At 39.9% G+C, this 19,760-nt stretch overlaps 1 protein-coding gene across 1 annotated transcript in view; it reads left to right on the forward strand.

Moving 5' to 3' along the window:
• Positions 1 to 19,760, forward strand: part of LOC103217611 (aldehyde oxidase 1) — an 88,056-nt gene that overhangs the window by 17,153 nt on the left and 51,143 nt on the right. The window contains exons 6-17 of the mRNA XM_007965786.3: positions 1,198 to 1,259; positions 2,181 to 2,270; positions 2,929 to 3,009; positions 3,604 to 3,748; positions 4,434 to 4,526; positions 7,864 to 8,015; positions 8,215 to 8,308; positions 10,279 to 10,388; positions 11,460 to 11,644; positions 12,433 to 12,595; positions 14,595 to 14,687; positions 19,325 to 19,494. Coding sequence (XP_007963977.3) covers positions 1,198 to 1,259; positions 2,181 to 2,270; positions 2,929 to 3,009; positions 3,604 to 3,748; positions 4,434 to 4,526; positions 7,864 to 8,015; positions 8,215 to 8,308; positions 10,279 to 10,388; positions 11,460 to 11,644; positions 12,433 to 12,595; positions 14,595 to 14,687; positions 19,325 to 19,494 — 1,438 coding nt within the window. The remainder of the gene's footprint in view (positions 1 to 1,197; positions 1,260 to 2,180; positions 2,271 to 2,928; positions 3,010 to 3,603; positions 3,749 to 4,433; positions 4,527 to 7,863; positions 8,016 to 8,214; positions 8,309 to 10,278; positions 10,389 to 11,459; positions 11,645 to 12,432; positions 12,596 to 14,594; positions 14,688 to 19,324; positions 19,495 to 19,760) is intronic.

A 19,760-nucleotide genomic window follows, 5' to 3' on the forward strand; every position in this document is an offset into this window, starting at 1 on the left:
GAGTGGTTTTTCTTTTGTCACAGTAAGTGTTAAAAATGAGGGTTTTTTTTCCTTAGAAAAAGAAGTATAGCTTGCCATTTGCAACAACATGAATGAACCTGGAGGACATTCTGCTGAGTGAAATAAGCCAGGCACAGAAGAATAAATACTACATGATCCCACTTGTATGAGGAATCTAAAGTAGTCAAACTCATAGAAGCAGAGAATAGAATGGTGGTTACCAGGGCCTGGGGAATGGGAAAATAAAGATGTATTAGTCAAAGGTAAAACGTTTCAGTTATGCAAAATGAGTAAGTCCTAGAGATACTGTACAGCATAATGCTTATAGTTAACACTGTACTGTATACTCAAACATTTGCTAAAAGGTCAGATGTTATAGTAATCCCAAAATAAATGAATAAATAAATGGTGGGAGGGAACTTAGAGGTGATAGATATGTTTATAACATTGACTGTGGTGATGGTTTCATGGGTGTAAGACTTATCTCCAAATTTACCAAGTTGTACAACTTTTTGTATGTCAATAACAGCCCAATAAAATGGATTTTACTTAAAAAAAAAAAATTAGGCTGGCCAAGCACAGTGGCTCATGCCTGTAATCCCAACATTTTGGGAGGCCGAGGTGGGTGGATCACCTGAGGTCAGGAATTTTGAGACCAGCCTGGCCAAAATGGTGAAACCCCATCTCTACTATCAATACAAAAATTAGCCTGACCTGGTGGTGCACACCTGTAGTCCCAGCTACTCAGGAGGCTGAGGCAAGAGAATTGCTTGAACCCAAGAGGTGGAAGCTGCAGCGAGCTGAGACTGCACCACTGCACCTGCAGCCTGGGTGACAGAATGAAACCCTGTCTCAAATAAATAAATAGTTTTAAAAATAAGGCTTAGCTCTTGAATGTGACTGTAGAGCAAGTTTTTGGCTTGAAAGTACTGTGTTGTTTGAGCACCTGTCACAAGCAGAAGGCATAACAACTTTACAGGAGAAAGTACAAATACCTGAACTTTTAAAATCTGCCTCAAGATTCTTAATGAAATATCCCAAGTTGCTGTTGGAAAGATCTGACTTTGTAGATTAGGTGGTCTAAAATGGCAAACAGAGCTTTCCTCTGTAATAGGGTCCTTATTTCCATCACACTCCTGGTAGACTGTGCCTCTATCTGGGTCACTTGGCTAACAGAGCTGTGTTTTTCTCCTTCAGGTAACCTGTGCCGTTGCACTGGATACAGGCCCATAATTGATGCATGCAAGACTTTCTGTGAAGTAAGTGGAAGGGACTACATGTTTGAGTATGCTTTCCCCTGTGAAACGAAATGGTAGGGGTTGTCAGTGATTAGAGGGGCAGCATCGTGCTAATACATGGCTACTTCTTATCTCCAGGTTTCTAGCTGCTATTTGTTATTTGATCTTGAGCAGGGCACTTACCCTCATTCATTGAGCTTGCGTTGGTGGTCACATAATGAACACCTGAGCATTTTGACACACTAGCTGTGTGTCATTGCTTCCAGGAGGTCTTTCCTGACCTCTTTGCCTGGGTCAGGTACCCTGGCCTGGTGTTCCTATAGCCCTCTGCAAACATACGATGGGTATACGCATGTCCCGTCACAGCTTTGGTCACAATGTGGTGCAACTGATCATTTGCTATCCCATCTCTTCACCAGACTGTGGGCTGCTTCACAGTAGAGGCTGTATGTCTCCGGGTCCAGTCACCATACAGTCATTGAGTAGCTACTCAATATTTGTTGAATGAATAAATGAACAAACAAAGTTGAAATGAAGGATATAAGATTGCCCTTTGGAAGCTAAACAATGAATTCAGTATATCATAGATAAGAACAGTGATGACAATAACAATACCTATTAATATTTATTATTAATATTTAAAATACTAATAATATTAACTAATTTATATTGCTAAATTTGCTATTTAATGCTATGTGCCACACTTAGTTATAAGATCTTTATGTCTTTTAACTTATTTAGTAATCACTGCTATTCAAAATTTCCTATAAGCTGGGGTTTTTCATTAAAGTCAGTTTGAATATGTTTAAGTACAAATGGCTCTCTTTCATGGCATCTAACGATATTGATTCGGCATTACATTTCAACTGATAGTCACCTGCTTTATTTACTACTTGGTAGAAGTAATAATAAATTCCTAGTGATTTGGTTTTTGTCCACTAGACTTCGGGCTGCTGTCAGAGTAAAGAAAATGGGGTTTGCTGTTTGGATCAAGGAATCAACGGATTGCCAGAATTCGAGGAAGGAAGTAAGGTCAGTGAAATGTAAAGCTTTTGTAAGGCTTTCTCAGGACATGAACAGGAGCCAACATACCCTTAGGAAGAATAAATGGCTACCCAAGTTGACTAATTTGTGGTATGTCAACATTTGCCCTCTCCCATTCTCACTCCATCACTATAAAAAAAATTATATCATAGCAGCTTTGTTCTCATTCCAGATATTATTCCCATTTAAATACAGTTATCTACAGGAGGGAAAACATGTTGGTTCCTTAGTGTCTCTTAGTTTTTAAAAGCATTTTTTCAAGTTATTTTTCAAGGGTCAGAAGTAAAGTGGAGATGTCATGAAAATGAAAGAACAAGTAGAGCAAGTAGCTTCAGGAGAGGTTCAGGGAGCCGTTCTTGTTCCAGCTGTCCGCTGCTGCTGCTGCCTCCTCTTCTACTGTCCCCAGACTCCAAAGAGAACGTGCAGGGAGTTGAGGCCTCCAGAGGCCCGTTGGCGTCAGCACTGAGTTACTGATGACCGGGTTTGTGTTAGAGCCCTTGGTCTGGAGCTCAGGGATTGTGGCTGACTAGTGGACTTTTTGTTGGTTTGCTGTATCTGACCATGTGTCTATATCTTTTGACCTTATTCCACAAAGGATTTTGAAGTTGCTCGATAACGGTAATTTCTGATACGTTCTCTTTTTAAGACAAGTCCAAAACTCTTCGCAGAAGAGGAGTTTCTGCCATTGGATCCAACCCAGGAACTGATATTTCCTCCTGAGCTAATGGTAGGTAAAGCAATGTTGAGCTCATCCTAGAAGAATTCATGGTGAAATATCAGGAAGGATATTTGTTTATGGGCTCTCTCAAAAGCTGATTAGCAAATAAGTAAGGCCTCTCTGTCATCCTTATCTCAAGGTCTAAAGAGTATCGACTGAGGAAGAGGAGGAGGAATGGGGCTGGGGTCACCGTGGGGGACAGCTGAGTTGACTGTAAGAAGCAGCAGATAGTATCTATGAAATCGTGAAATCGCAATAGGTGTAGACGTGTTTCCTACTTTCACTTTTGCTGAAGTTTATTCCTCCATAGAATGATTTAACAAGATTCAGCATGTTATTATATTTGCAAACATTAAAATGATGTTCTTTGAGGCATAAGAGCACCAAAGGGAGACAGACCAAGCAGTTCCCAGGAGTAAGGAACCATTGTACTTTTATTCTGAATTCTAATTCCTTGTAAAGCTCTACTTTTAGGTCACTTTGTACTTTATTTTTTAGAAGATATGTATTTTCTCCTTCTGTTTCTACAATGCTAATGGTTGAGTGGAAACGGGTGGAGATGGCACCACTGGGTACCTTGAATCCCTGTTGCTTTTTCAATAGATAATGGCTGAGAAACAGCCGCAAAGGACCAGGGTGTTTGGCAGTGAGAGAATGATGTGGTTTTCCCCCGTGACCCTGAAGGAACTGCTGGAATTTAAATTCAAGTATCCCCAGGCCCCTGTCATCATGGGAAACACCTCTGTGGGTATGTAGAACCCCAGGGATTTCTTATAGGGAAACTGAGGAAAAGGACTTGGGACGGGGCCAGAATGGGCCGGTAACTCCATATACGTGTGTTCTCAGGAAAAGCAGTCTGAAATAGCATTTTTAATCATTTGGGCAAGACTTCCTGAGCATTGCTCAAGAGACTTTCTAACTATTATTAAGTAGATTCATCTTGCCTCTTATTGGAGCAGTGTGAAGAGTTGCACCCAAGGGGCTTGCTCCATAGCAAACCAGCAGCAGCAGCTCCAGTGACAGCTGTCCTGTCTTTCCATTTGGGGACTAATCTGGGCCTCGAATCTGAAATTGCTCTGTTTCCTCTCTCACGGTGTCTCAATAGGTATAATATGTTTTACTTAAACAACCGCTACAGGGTCTTCCTGTTGCATCCAGTGTATGCTTAGCTTGAGGAGCAGCCCCTAGAAATTCCCAGAAATAATTTTGAGTATGCAATATGGCCCAAGTTTCAAGGTTGACAATTCCAGAGTCTTCCAAGTTTGATGAAAATCTATCCAGCCATTCTCTCTGTATGTGATTTGGCAATAAACATGAATAAAAAAATACGTAATTTTTATATATTTAAAGATATTAGTTTAATAATAATTTCAAATTTAAAAGGCAGTTAATTCCTTTATTCTAGTCTTATTATGATTTTTTTTATCCCTTAGGGCCTCAAGTGAAATTTAAAGGCGTCTTTCACCCAGTTATAATTTCTCCTGATAGAATTGAAGAACTGGGTGTTGTAAACCATACACATAATGGTGAGTTCTTAAGTCCCTGTTTTCTTAGTTAAGATGCATTAATCAATTTATTTACCTTGCCCAGCAAAGAGAAAAAGAATGATTCCTAATTATAATACACATAGAGATTCTCTTCTTATAAGAATGATATATTTGTTGGCCACATAGATGTCTTCTTTTTAGGAATGTCTGTTCATATCCTTTGCCCACTTTTTGATGGGGTTGTTTGTTTTTTCCTTATGAATTTATTTAAGTTCCTTGCAGATTCTGGATATCAGTCCTTTGTCAATGGGTAGATTGCAAAATTTTTCTCGCATTCTATAGGTTGCCTATTCACTCTGATCCTAGTCTCTTTTGCTATGCATAAACTCTTTAGTTTAATTAGATCCCATTTGTCAATTTTGGCTTTTGTTGCAATTGCTTTTAGTGTTTTAGTCATGAATTCTTTGCCCATGCCTATGTCCTGAATGGTATTGCCTAGGTTTTCTTTTAGGGTATTTATGGTTTTGGGTTTTACATTTAAATCGTTAATCATCTTGAGTTGATTTTTGTATAAGGTGTAAGGAAGGGGTCCAGTTTCAGTTTTCTGCATATGGCTAGCCAGTTTTCCCAGCACCATTTATTAAATAGGGAATTCTTTCCCCAGTGCTTGTTTTTGAAGGGTTTGTAAAAGATCAGATGGTTGTAGATGTGTGGTTTTATTTCTAAGGTCTCTGTTCTGTTCCATTGGTCTATATATTTGTTTTGGTACCAGTACCATGCTGTTTTGGTTACTGTAGTCTTGTAGTATAGTTTGAAGTCAGATCTTGTGATGCATCCAGCTTTGTTCTTTTTGCATAGGATTGTCTTGGCTATACAGGCTCTTTTTGGTTCCATATGAAATTTAAAGTAGTTTTTCCCTAATTCTGTGAAGAAAGTCAGTGGTAGCTTGGGAGGATAGCAATTAATCTATAAATTACTTTGGGTAGTATTCATGGTATTGATTCTTCCTATCCATGAGCATGGAATGTTTCTCCATTTGTTTGTGTCCTCTCTGATTTCTTTAAGCAGTGGTTGATAGTTCTTCCTGAAGAGGTCCTTCACATCCCTTGTAAATTGTATTCCCAGGTATTTTATTATCTTTGTAGCAATTGTGAATGGGAGTTCATTCATGATTTGGCTCTCCACTTGTCTATTGTTGGTGTATAGGAATGCTTGTGATTTTTGCGCATTGATTTTGTATCCTGAGACTTTGCTGAATTTGCATATCAGCTTAAGGAGTTTTTGGGCTGAGACGATGGGGTTTTCTAAATATATAATCATGTCATCTGCAAACAGAGACAATTCGACTCCATCTCTTCCTATTTGAATATCTTTATTTCTTTCTGTTGCCTGATTGCACTGACCATAACTTCTAATACTGTGTTGAATAGGAGTGGTGAGAGAGGGCATCCTTATCTTCTGCCAGTTTTCAAAGGGAATCCTTCCAGCTTTTGCCCATTCAATATGATATTGGCTATAGGTTTGTCACAAATAGCTCTTATTATTTTGAGATATGGTCCATCAATACCTAGTTTATTGAAAGCTTTTAACATGAGGAGATGTTGAATTTTATCAAAGGCCTTTTCTGCATCTATTGAGATAATCATGTGATTTTCATCACTGGTTCTGTTTATGTGAGGGATTACATTTATCAATTTGCATATATTGAACCAGCTTTGCATCCCTGGGATGAAGCCAACATGATCGTGGTGGATAAGCTTTTTGATGTGCTGTTCATCATCACTGATCATTAGAGAAATGCAAATCAAAACCACAGTGAGATACCATCTCATGCCAGTCAGAATGGTGATTATTAAAAAGTCAGGAAACAATAAATGCTGGCAAGGCTATGGAGAAATAGTAATGCTTTTACACTGTTGGTGGGGGTATAAGTTAGTTCAACCATTGTGGAAAACAGTGTGGCAATTCCTCAAGGATCTAGAATCAGAAATAACATTTGACCCAGCAATCCCATTACTGAGTATATACCCAAGGGATTATAAATCATTCCACTATAAAGACACATGCACACTTATGTTTATTGCAGCACTATTTACAATAGCAAAGACTTGGAACCAACCCGAATGCACATCAATGATAGACTGGATAAAGAAAATGTGGCAGATACACACCATGGAATACTATGCAACCATAAAAAAGAATGAGATCATGTCCTTTGCAGGGACATGGATGAAGCTGGAAGCCATCATTCTCAGCAAACCAACACAGGAACAGAAAACCAAATACCACATGTTCTTACTCATAAGTGGAAGTTGAACAATGAGAACACACGGACACAGGGAGGGGAACAACACATACCGGGGCCTGTTAGTGGGTGGGGGGCAAGGGAAGGGAGAGCATTAGGACAAATACCTAATGCATGCAAGGCTTAAAACCTAGATGACAGGTTGATAGGTGCAGCAAACCACCATAGCACATGTATACCTATGTAACAAACCTGCACATTCTGCACATGTATCCCAGAACTTAAAGTAAAATAAAATAAAAAGAAAATGGGGACAGAAAGCATTTTTTAAAAGAAGAATGATAACATTCTGGAGGAAGACTCAGAGAATAATTCTCTAAAGTTAATCTAAATACTAGTTGTCTGAATAGTTCAATTTTTACCAAAAAACTTCTGTCTGCAGTATCAGAGAAATATAAAAACTATTCAATGAAGGATACAGTGCTAAGTGCTGGACAGAAGATAAAACTGGATATAACACAGTCTTTGCTCTTTAAAACCACAGTAGCAAGTTTATGTATTAAAAAAAATAGACTGGTTTTTCTATTCCTGTGGAGGAAATAGATTTAATGGCAATGATGAGAAACAATAGAAATGTGGATTTGGAGTACAGCCTCTGAAATCTAACTCTTGACAATGGCATATATTAGCTGTCAGATCTTAGGCAAGTTACTTAACTCTCAGTTTCTTCATCTGTGAAATGGGGCTATTAATATCTCAAAGGTATGTTCAGATTGAAGGAGATTATCTAAAGCATTCAACATAATACTTGATAGAGTGAGCGTTCAAAGAATTCAGCCTTCATTACCTCCATCACCACCACTTACATCACTAGCACCACCTCTACCATTACCCCTACCTTCATCACCATCACCACACCACCCCCTTACTGCTATCCCTACCACCACCGCCTCACCACCACCTGCATTACCACCATTACCTTCAACACCATCACTACCCATCACCACTATCACCAATAAGCAGGGCAGCATGTATCCAGTATAAAGATTCTATGTCTGTAGCTTTGGTCTAATGGACATGTTCAGGTCAGCAGCAATCACACTGTGTTATTTACAAATGACTTCATTTCAGGACTCACCCTTGGTGCTGGTCTCAGCCTAGCCCAGGTGAAGGACATTTTGGCTGATGTAGTCCAGAAGCTTCCAGAGGAGAAGACACAGACGTACCATGCTCTCCTGAAGCATTTGGGAACTCTGGCTGGGTCCCAGATCAGAAACATGGCTGTATGTATCTGATGACAGTAAACTCTGGTAGGCATCCCTTGGTGACTCTCCCTGATGAATCATGACATTTTCATTCTTTTGGAACAGACAAAAAAAAAAAAAAAAATTCATTCTCCAAAGCCGTACTTAATCCTTATTTTAGCACTTGCGTTTTTATGATTATATAACTGAAATGAAAATAACTCATTATTTAAAAAAGTCTTTAGGGGGACACATCATTAGCAGGCATCCAGATTCAGATCTGAATCCCATCCTGGCTGTGGGTAACTGTACCCTCAACTTGCTATCAAAAGGTAAGTGACAGCCCCGACTTGGAGATTATTAAGCTGTTTCTCTACCCCTTTTTCTCTCTGGGGAGGCAGGAAGTCCAGTCTTGAAAATGACTTTTCCCTATAATATCAATAATTTTCTCTGCTTTTCTGGATACTGGAAATGTTGTGAGTCTTGTCTTAATAGCATAGGCTTTCTTCCCTTGTGTCTTTCTGGGGCTTTTTTCTCATACTGGTCACCCTACACTGGACATGTTTGTGTTGGTTAATGTCCGGATGTAATCTGACTATTGCTGAGAACTACATGCTATTGAGAACTATTGGGTCCCTCTGTTGAAGACATTCTCCAGGTGGCACAGGAGTGTTGTGGCACCCACATTGTGCTTTGAGCTCATACTTAATTTATCATTGATGGAAACATACAGGTCTTTTTCAGGTGAACAATGATTGGACCTCATTCTATATTTATTTACTTGATTTTTGTTCTTGAAACTAAGTCCACAACATCTAATTTATTGCTTCTTCCAACTTGCTTGAAAATTATTAGAAAGTTCTAATTGGTCCTCCATAAATTTGTGGGGTTTTTGTTTCATTAAAAAATATGGACTGGTTTTCTATCATCTGCATTGTTAAATACTTACTCTTCATATCATTTAAACCACAAAGCTATCCTTTTTTTTTTCTTTTTTTTTTTTTTTTTTTTTTTGAAATGGAGTCTCGCTCTGTCACCCAGTCTGAAGTGCAGTGGCACGATCTCGGCTCACTGCAACCTCCACCTCTTGGGTTCAAGCGATTCTCCTGCCTCAGCCTCCTGAGTAGCTGGGACTGCAGGCACGCACCACCATGCCCAACTAATTTTTGTGTTTTTAATAGAGACGTGGTTTCACTGTGTTGGCTAGGCTGGTCTTGAACTGACCTCGGGTGATCCACCCACCTCTGCCTCCCAAAGTGTTGGGATTACAGGCATGAGCCACTGTGCTTGGTCGCAAAACTATCTTAAAGAGGAAGATTTACATTCAGGGTTTTCAATTTAAGTAATATCCCCTTAAAAAGTCATACTATGAGAAACAGGTTTTGTGATGTGAATATAGACATCAAAAGCTTCTTAGCTTTCATTATTTTGTTATAGTTTTAAACTCTTCCTAATATATTGATTAAAGAACTAAAATTCTTCAGGTGTTGGAATGAGATATAAAAAAGTAAGATAACACCTCACTAGTATACAAATTTATTAAAGATAATTTCTTATTCATGACTGTACCTAGTGGGGTTCCTGGTTATAAACATTAAATATTTGTTGACTGACTTGATCAGAATACCAAAAGAGATATGAATATTTACTCCCTACTTGTAAAGCTTTAAGTGAATTGTGTTGTCAGGAAGAGGACTGCTAAGGTTCTATTCTACCTGAAACTCTGGGCTACTCTGTGAGATCTTTTAATCTATTTTTTAAATTTATTTTTTATTTAAAAACATTTTTTTAGACAGAGTCTCACTTTGTCATCCAGGCTGGAGTACAGTGGCATGATCTCAGCTCACTGCAACCTCTTCCTCCCAGGTTCAAGTGATTTTCCTGCTTCAGCTTCCTGAGTAGCTGGGACTACAGGGGTGCACAACCACGCCCAGCTAATTTGTTTGTATTTTTAATAGAGAAGGGGTTTCACCATGTTGGCCAGGCTGGTCTCAAACTCCTGACCTCAAATGATCCACCTGCCTCAGCCTCCCAAAATGCTAGGATTACAGGTGTGAACCACCGTGCCCAGTCAATGTTTTTATCGATGAGAAAGCAAGGAAAACAAAAAGAGATGGGGCCTAGACTAGAAGAAGCACTGCAAGATGCATTATAGGGTAAAAGACCTGCTAAGCATAGGAAGAGCACATGTTTCCCTAAACAACCAGTTTCCTCAGGTATTTGGTGGAATTACTTCCCAAGTTTTGGAAGTTTATTTAATAGACCAAACAGATTCCAGGGAAAGTGTCCTTTCTTTCCACAGAAGGAGAACGACAGATTCCTTTAAACGAGCAGTTCCTCAGCAAGTGCCCTAACGCAGATCTTAAGCCTCAAGAAATCTTGGTCTCAGTGAACATCCCCTACTCAAGGAAGGTGAGAACATCCCACCGTCAGTTTCCCAGTTCCACCTGTGATGCTATGGTTTGTTTATTCCAGCATATGGTGAAATAAGAAAAAGGGTTAAGTGTTTATGGGGGAGATAAAGGCTCAACTTCAGGAAGTGGTATGAGGTCATTATTTTAACACTTGTGAATAGTTGCCTTTTCATTGTATTACGCATGCCCCTATCATTCCTCGAATTAGGAGATTTTTTTTTTTTTTTTTAGATCGAGTCTTGCTCTGTTGCCCAGGCTAGAGTGCAGCAGCATGATCTTGGCTCACTGCAACCTCTGCCTCCCAGGTTCAAGTGATTCTCCTGCGTCAGCCTCCTGAGTAGCTGGGATTACAGGTGCACACCAGCTAATTTTTGTATTTTTAGTAGAGACGGGGGTTTCACCATGTTGGCCAGGCTGGTCTCGAACTCCTGACCTCAGGTGATCCATCTATCTCAGCCTCCCAAAATGCTGGGATTACAGGTGTGAGCCACCACTCCCAGCCTCATCTCTGCCTTTCTTGCTCTTTCTCCCCCTACCCCAAGCTCTAAAGTAACTTTCTAACAGGTTTTTGTCCCATAAGCATTTCTCCCTAAATATGACATGAAGAGTATGCCTCTACCTATATCCTGGGGTTTGAAAAAAGCCTAAAAATACATTTGCAATAGAACTTAGTGGAAAAAACATGAGTCTTTGCATGAGATAGAATCAGGTTTGAATCCTGGTTTCAAGACCTGAACTAATTACTGAATCCTTCTGTGCCTTGGATTCCTCATCTATAAAATGAGTATACTCAAGCCTGCCTCAGAGGATGTGTTATTTGCTAGGGCTACCATAACAAAGAACTACACACTGCGTGACCTCAACAGCAGAGATTGATTTTTTGGAGATACTGGGGGCTACACATCTGATATCAATGTGACACTCAACACACACATACTGTCCAGCGCACAGGCGACGCGCAACATACACAGACTGCCTGGTGCGTAGGTGACACTCAACACATACAGCCTGCCTGGTGCGTAGGTGGTGCTCAGTGTTTCTACATGTGCCACTTAACTGTTTCTTTCAGTTGGAATTTGTGTCAGCCTTCCGACAAGCCCAGCGACAGGAGAATGCACTAGCGATAGTCAATTCAGGAATGAGAGTCTTTTTTGGAGAAGGGCATGGCATTATTAGAGAGTTATCCATCTCATATGGAGGCGTTGGTCCAGCCACCATCTATGCCAAGAATTCCTGCCAGAAACTCATTGGAAGGTAAGGCATTAGAGGTAAGGGCTCCTCTAATACTTGTCCTTAGACTCCAAGTATTAAAGGAGCCCTTTTTGTGGTGAGATGTGATTACAAGAAGAAAAGTGTTCCATACCTTTCTATTTAATGGCTGGGAATTCCAATAAGTTTTTGTTATTGTTTCCATATGTCTTGATTTTAGTGAATTCTGAAGTGGGAATTATATACTCTGTGTGTATGCGTGTGTGTGTGTGAGTGTGTGTGTGAGAGAGAGAGAGAGAGAGAAAAGCCCTCTCCCAACGGTGCCAATTTGTATTCTTTATTTTGGGAGAATAATTTGCCATGATGAAAAACCAATTATGTGAGTTTGTTCTATAATAAATTGTTGAAGGCATTTGCTTGGTTCTCCATCTGTCAAAGATGTGTGATCACACCTACCTCATAGGGCAGTTGAGAGGATTAAGTGAGTGAATACATATAGGGTGCTAAAAGCAGAACTTGGCATGCAATAAATGTCCTAGTGATATGAGGGTCAGTTACTCCTGGACTATGGATTTTATATGAGTTGTCATTTATTTCTCTGGATCATTGTGTGAGTTGGGTTCTACTAATGTTCCCTTTTTACAGGTGAGGACATGGTGAGACCCAGGCTAGATACCTTGAGAGTGGTGGGCCAATTTGAACTCGGGCTGCCTGATCTAGAGCTTGTACTCTTATTTCCTGTATTAAACTGTGGCTATTTGTCTTACCTATTAGGTGAAGATACGGGGTAATAAACTGTGTCAGGCTGGGAGTTTTCTCTTTGGACTTTCCAGGCACTGGAATGAAGAAATGCTGGATACAGCTTGCAGGCTTGTTCTGGAGGAAGTCTCCCTTTCGGGCTCGGCGCCAGGTGGAAAAGTGGAGTTCAAGAGGACTCTCATCATCAGCTTCCTCTTCAAGTTCTACCTGGAAGTGTCACAGATTTTGAAAAAGATGGTAAGCAGAGCTGGTTACACATTAACTTCCTCGGTACTGGGAGCTATGACGACATCCAAAGTAGAGGCAATGACTCCCTACCAAATAGCTGTAGAAAAAAACAGACAATCCACTTTAGAAACACATGCACTTGCTGAGCATCCCTCAGCCTGTCTGTGGGTGGAGATGAGTTTAGGGAAGAATTGCAAGTAGAGCCAAGAGTTGGGCAAGCTTGTATTTAACACCACTCAATGATTTTGTTTCTGACCGCTAGTTTTCCTAGATTATGTTCAGAAAACTTGCTAATGATTTGAATGTTTTCCCTCCATAGGGCATTTCTTCCTCTTGAGATATTACCTTCACATTGAGGTTGACTTCATGTGTTTAGTGTTCTTTTCCAGACTCAGTTTCATTTCCCTAGCCTGTCAGGTGACGATGGCAGCCACTGCACAAGATGATTGTGAAATGTGTCATTGTGGGAAAATGGCTTCACATGGTCCCTAGTGCTTCAGAGGAAATCCATAGTATTAGTCATAATAATAGCAGTGACAGTCCATGCATTCTTTTGCCTGATCTCTCTTAGGGCAAACAATGAAAGCTCCAAGATTGTTGACTGTGGAGGGCACAACTAAAAAAACAATCTCTGAATAAATCCATTAGACCCAAAGGAGACTTGAGCCTCATTGGCCTCACAAATCCCATGCTATAACCAGCTGACCAAAATAGACTAGAAGCCAAGAATAGTCTTCCTGTGGTATAGTAGTTAGTACGGTCACTTTAAATAGGAGACACAGTCCTCTCTTATCCTTGCTTTTTAGGGTATCTTCTCATTGTAGGTGGCAGCAACTAGGAACCAGAAGGGTAGTATCACATTTTTAAGAATGAAAACTTGAAATCATAGATAAGTGACATATTGTCACCAGGTAACCAATTATAGACTCCTCCAATTAGTAGCAAACGAATATAATTTCTACGTGACTCAAGTGATATAATTTAAAACTTTTGCCTTCTAGTCTTATACCCCTCCTCTCTTTAAAAATAATAGCTTTTGTTGATTTTATTTAATTTTTTTTGAGACAGGGTCTCACTCTGTCACCCACGTTGGAATACAGTGGTGTGATATCATAGCGCAGTGCAGCCTCAACTTCCTGGACTCAAGCAATCCTCCCACCTCAGCCTCCCAAGTAGCTGAGACCATAGGCATGCACCACCAAGCCCAGCTAGTTTCTTTATTTTTTTGTAAAGACAGGGTCTTACTATGTTGCCCAAACTGGTCTTGAACTTCTGGACTCAAGCAATCCTCCTACCTTGGCCTCCCAAAATGCTGGAATTACAGGCATGAGCCATGGCACCTCGCTGGTTTTATTTTCTATTAAAATTATGTAAATTAGAAAAATAACCACCAAGTGTATTATTGAAAGCCTTTCCCCCCATCCAGCTCTAGGCTGTACAATGTCCACAGTCTTGTGTAAAGAACCGAATGACTCACTTCCCTCAGTCCTGAGGAATATTCTTGCTGGGGACCAGAATCCTTCCCGCTGTGGGGCAGCGGCAGGGATGCAGCCTGTGTCCCCCTTTCTACACAGCTGGAAGGCAACATGGAACAGCTTTACACTTATTTGCAATGGTGTACTTTGATGTTTTCCTGGCTTAAGTATTTTCTTCCTTTCCATTTTATTTGCTTAGCTTCTATCGTACTTTTGGATCAGTTTGTAAGTCCTCATATCATTTAGGAGAGCATATGAGAGAATCATAAGAAACATACAACTGGTGGAAACCAGTTACCGACCGTATTCATCTGGCTTTTCATAATATAAGGAAGTATGTATGCGCCTTTCAGAGTATATGTCCTTGAGTCAGGGAGCTGCTTGTATTTCTGGGGTTCTGAATAGGACGAGTGCTTAATACATGTGAGACTTCAGAGTAGAGATGCTTGCTAAGACTCATGCTAGCCTCCCCTCCAAAATAGTTCTGGCGCATTCAAACCATTTAAAATATCTGCAATGGTTCTGCTTTTCAGGACCCAGTTCACTATCCTAGCCTTGCAGACAAGTATGAAAGTGCTTTAGAAGATCTTCATTCCAAACATCACTACAGTACATTAAAGTACCAGGTGAGTGGTATTTTTGTCTTTCAAAATTCACAGTCTGGGCTATGGTGCTTTGACCTGGACATTCCCACTGTCTCTCTATGAAACTCAAGCTCTGTAAGTCCAAGCTCCACTTCTGGTAAACTCATAGCCTCCTTTAGGGGTAATTAAAATTCCAAAATCAGTGAAGAATTGTGATTAAAGACAAATCTAGCAGTGGTAATATTAAAGAAGAATGTTGATTTGGGTCTTAAAGGTCACGTGTTTTGCACTGTGGCCTTGTACCACAGACACACATGAGCTGGCCACCTTGTCACGTGTTTCCTGCTCTGGGCACTGCAGGCATCAGAGTCCAATAAAGCCAGGCTCTTCGGCAGGGCCATGGGCTGCTTCGCTTTCATTTTCAGAGGAAAAGACACAGCCCCTGGAGGTTGATGAAAATGCAATAATGCTTTTAAGAAGAACTGCTGATTTGTTTAGCGTGAATGTGAAGATATTTCACTACCTTAGTCCCTATTCTCCTAGTGATTTTTCTGTGAGTTACATTTTCGAATTGAATCAAATGTAAGTACTAAGAGCTTTTTGTAAGCTCTCCTAATGAAGGCTGACTATTAGAAAACAGAATTCCTAACTCTCAAATGGAATTTTCTGCCACCTCATAAAAATATTGCCTGAAGTCACCCTGTTGGTAAAGTGGATACAGTGTGGTGTGTTTTTCCTTGAAATTATTATCAGGAAACTTGACCTTGAGAGTTTTAATAAGTCAAGAACATGAAAAGGCTTTTTAAAGCATTTGTTCACTGAATCTAATGTTGGATTTAGTTGTAAAAGTTTATAATCTGTCATAATGAACATTGAAGCTGGTGTGTATTCCTTGAGGTTTTCGGTTCAATATGTTTAAAAGTTAAAATGCACCAAACTCCATTGAAAATGATCATTTTGAAAGTTAAAAACAGCTGCCATCTCCCCTGGTGTTCTTTTCAAATATGATAGTTGAACCCTTTGGCTTATAAATACCCTAATATTTCTTAAACAATGGAATAAATTTCAGAAAGAAACAACAGCAAATTAGTAGATATCGAAATCATCCAAAGAAAAAGGAAAATTTTCACATAGTGCATGATCTTGACTGAGAGTTTATCATTGATTGCAAAACAAAGTTTTAGATACAAAGTGTCTGCCAGATAGGTGAGTTTTGCTTTTGTTTTGCCCGTGGTTTTTCACACACACATACAAATATCCACATTGCTAGAGCAACGTCAGCACTCACAAAGAGCATTTTCCCCCTAAATCAGTTCATTTGTTTTGAAAGCATTTTGACACAGCTTCAAAAGATCACCAGTTTGAGGTGGCAACATTCTTCCTTCCATAGTATCTTTAGCCAAATACTAAGCGGAAGCAGGTAATGGAGGACAGCCTCTTTTACCAGTAGATTTATCATGACTGACTGCAAAAAAACAAAAGAAAGAAAAAAAAATATGATATCTTTGACTATAAGACAAAGACATTTTTGGAATTTTTCCTCAGTTTTTTGGCAGGCCTCATACAACATGATTTCAAAAGACTTTTTTTCAATGTGATGAAGTGTTCCGTTGGTTACAGTGAAACGTGTTATGTCAGTTAACTCCCAGACCAATTACAGATACCTATGAATATCTTTCCTTAATGTCTGAGCTTGTGAAGTATCTGAAAGTTTGCTTTTCAGGATGAAAAAAGTTCTTAGGGTCTTAAAAAGAAGATGTGGGTGATTTTTTTCACTCAAATGTGGTTCAGGTTGAAAGCCCAAGCAGCATCACAGCTCAGCACTTTGGGGGATATTTTGCAGAGGAAGTCAATTCCTACCATCTGCAACATATGAAAAACCACACCTGGTAGAACCTCATTGTTGGTTTTTCCTTTTCGTCACTATCTCAGCTCCTCGAAGCAGAGGAGGAAGAGGAGAACTGAGGGGAGTCCTTTGCCATGAGGACGGGGCAGTGTGAGCTACGTCAAAGGGCTGGAGTGTTTGGGACTGCCTCCAATCTGTGCTCATGCCTGAACCTCAATAAGTAAACTTTTCTCTAGTTTTCCCTAGACCCCTACATTCGTGTCCTAATATCTGCCTTTATTTAATGGAGCCCTGGGCAAAGGCCTAAATTATTTTTCTCGATAGTCTCCTGCTTTCTAGCTTATAAAGTCAGGATGACTCAATAATAACCGAAAATGAAAAAACAAAAACTTAGTCAATACTCCGTTTTTTGTGCCCTGTATTATACTAACTACAAAATTGAAGTTTACATTTAAGTAAAAGAAATATGAAATTAGAACAATAAATGCTTATCAACAGTGTTTATTTTGCAGCAAGATGGTAAATTTTACATAAAATAGGAATAAGTGCATCCTACACACATGTCTTATACCTAGTTAATTGTAGAAATTACACTACTTTCTGTGCATAGTTGTCAGCCACAATTTGGTTGACATTTTACTTCTTGTCATTATGAAATGACAATATTTCATGGCTTATGAAAGCAGTATTTTTTTTCTTTTCAAATCAATGTTGAACATGTTCTGAAATAACACATGCCACTCTGCTATTCTCTCCTGATATTCCAGCCCTGCCACCTGCCTGGAGAATCTCTGATTTCTATCTCTACCCAGAGGTTTATTTTTTTGAGGCCCTTAAATAGTCGGGTAGTGAGTGGGAAGCACTCTTCTTGAGTTCCTGGATCTGTAGAGGGCACTGGAGAACTGTACATTTCACAGCTGTCTTAAGTAAAGCTCTCATTATAAGCAGAGCTCTCCTCCATTTGTGGGATTAGATGAATTAAATCCAAAAGTTCAGAAAGGAAAGCAAAACATCTACATGAAAAGGAAATGTGTTAATCAGGGGAATCCAGACAGCTTCTCTTCAGTTCCATAGAGCAAGAGGCTTGGAGCACTTTTACTGGACCAGGGCAGACTTTGAAACAGGAAAACCTGCAGTGAAGAGTGAAATGAAATACCATTTTAGATGGATTCAAGTATCTAACTTGTTGTTCATATGTACTGAATAGGCTTTCTCAAAGTGCACATTCTGGTAATCAAATACAAAAGAATTTAGCTTTTCTCCCCGCTCAGATGCCTTAAAGGACACTATGTTGGAAATAGGTCTGTTTCTTCTTTTTTCTCCCAGTAAAGATTTTTAACCAGTATGTGCTGGCAACTTGTTTTCTCTTCCCTCCTGCCATATGATGTGTAGGCTCATCTCAAAGGAAGATCCAGGGCATTGTAAGGCTCATCTCAAAGGAAGATCAAGTGCTCAGGGTGATCCTGTGAATTGCAGGATGGGAAGGGGAGGCGTCCATAGATTTCCCTGACTGCAACCTGGCCAACATGACTGCATGCCCCTCACCCCCACGTCTTTCAGAGAAAGCCTCTGGGAGTCTGGCCGCAGTCCCACTACCAAGTGCAATGTGGACACAGTGAGTTACAGACAGACTAGGGTACCCGCCAGGGCTTAGCAGGCCACTCCTCAGCCACACTCTGGCCTTATGTCTCTTCACTCGTTCTCCTTCTTTCTTCATACCTTCAATTCTTTTCACAATACACACCCAAGTGGGAAAGCCAGAAACTCCCATATTTGAAATACCAGGGCAGACATTGTGCTGATTAATCTCTGCTTTGGTTAATGAAACACATTTAAGGTATTTACAGAGCCACCAGCAAGACATTCTGCTCCATGGGGCTTTAAGAAAGAGCCACATTAGTGAATCATTACTCCAACTGCAGGTCCCTTTGGCTTCATTCTCTACCAGGATTGTCTAAGTTAAGAGTTTTGCCAATTGTTTCTTACATTGCCTCACTCAAAATAGAAAAAAAGAAGGCTACTCTGGTTGAAGTAATAACCTCAGTATTTTCTATAAACATAGTCACGATATCACCATACTCTTCTGTAAAATATTATATGTGTCATGCTTATATAGAAACAGTAAGGTCATTTTGATAATAAAATTTAAAGAGATACATAAGCATTAGCAAGAGGACATAATTTTATATTATCAAGAAGAAAGATTTAAATTTGTTTACTTACACAAATGGAATTTCCATTAGAGATGTTTGGGGTCTACATTCAAAAAAGGTGAAAAATAAGAACAACATCAGGGATCGGCATACCAGTTGGCTTATTGAATTACTGTAGTAGGTTTATTGTGTTGGTGTTATTAATAGTGACTTTTTTCTTTTTTTTATGGAGTCTCACTCTTTCCCAGGCCAGAGTGCAGTGCTGTGATCTTGGCTCACTGCAACCTCCACCTCCCAGGTTCCAGCGATTCTGCAGCCTCAGCCTCCCGAGCAGCTGGGATTACAGGCATGCGCCACCATACCTGGCTAATGTTTTGTTTTTTTTCGTTTTGTTTTGTTTTGTTTTGTTTTGTATTTTTAGTAGAGATGGGGTTTCACCATGTTGGCCAGGCTTGTCTCAAACTCCTGACCTCAAGTGATCTGCCCACCTTAGCCTCCCAAAGTGCTGGGATTATAGGCATGAGCCACTGTGCCCAGCCCAATAGTGATTTTTCATACGCAATAGTATTCTGGTTTGAGTGTAAATTATATAGCTACCTTCTTATGGGAGATGTGCATAATAATAATTCCTACTTTCTCTATAGAAATGTAAAAGTATATTTTGGTTATTTGTTAAACAGCATATGGGCCCAAAGCAGCATCCTGAAGACCCAATTGGCCACCCCATCATGCATCTGTCTGGTGTGAAGCACGCCACGGGGGAGGCCATCTACTGTGATGACATGCCTCCGGTGGACCAGGAACTTTTCTTGACTTTTGTGACTAGTTCAAGAGCTCATGCTAAGATTGTGTAAGTGGTAAAGTTCTTACCCAATGGGCGTAAATGATTGTCTTTTCATCTAAGTCACATTAGTGAAGTGATGGTGTGAAGAAATAGGCTATTTGTTGGTGATATCCAATGCAGACCAGAGGTGAAATGGGATCGAAATGTAGGATTTACTACAACTTCATTGTCCCAAGAATTTTTTCTCAATTGTCTGGCAGAGACTGTTGGACAGTTCTTACCTCTCTCATATCTTATTCTCCAATTAACCATGTTCTCAGCCTCTATGGCCA

Source organism: Chlorocebus sabaeus, chromosome 10, assembly GCF_047675955.1.
Source record: "Chlorocebus sabaeus isolate Y175 chromosome 10, mChlSab1.0.hap1, whole genome shotgun sequence".
In the NCBI taxonomy this organism is placed as follows: Eukaryota; Metazoa; Chordata; class Mammalia; order Primates; family Cercopithecidae; genus Chlorocebus; species Chlorocebus sabaeus.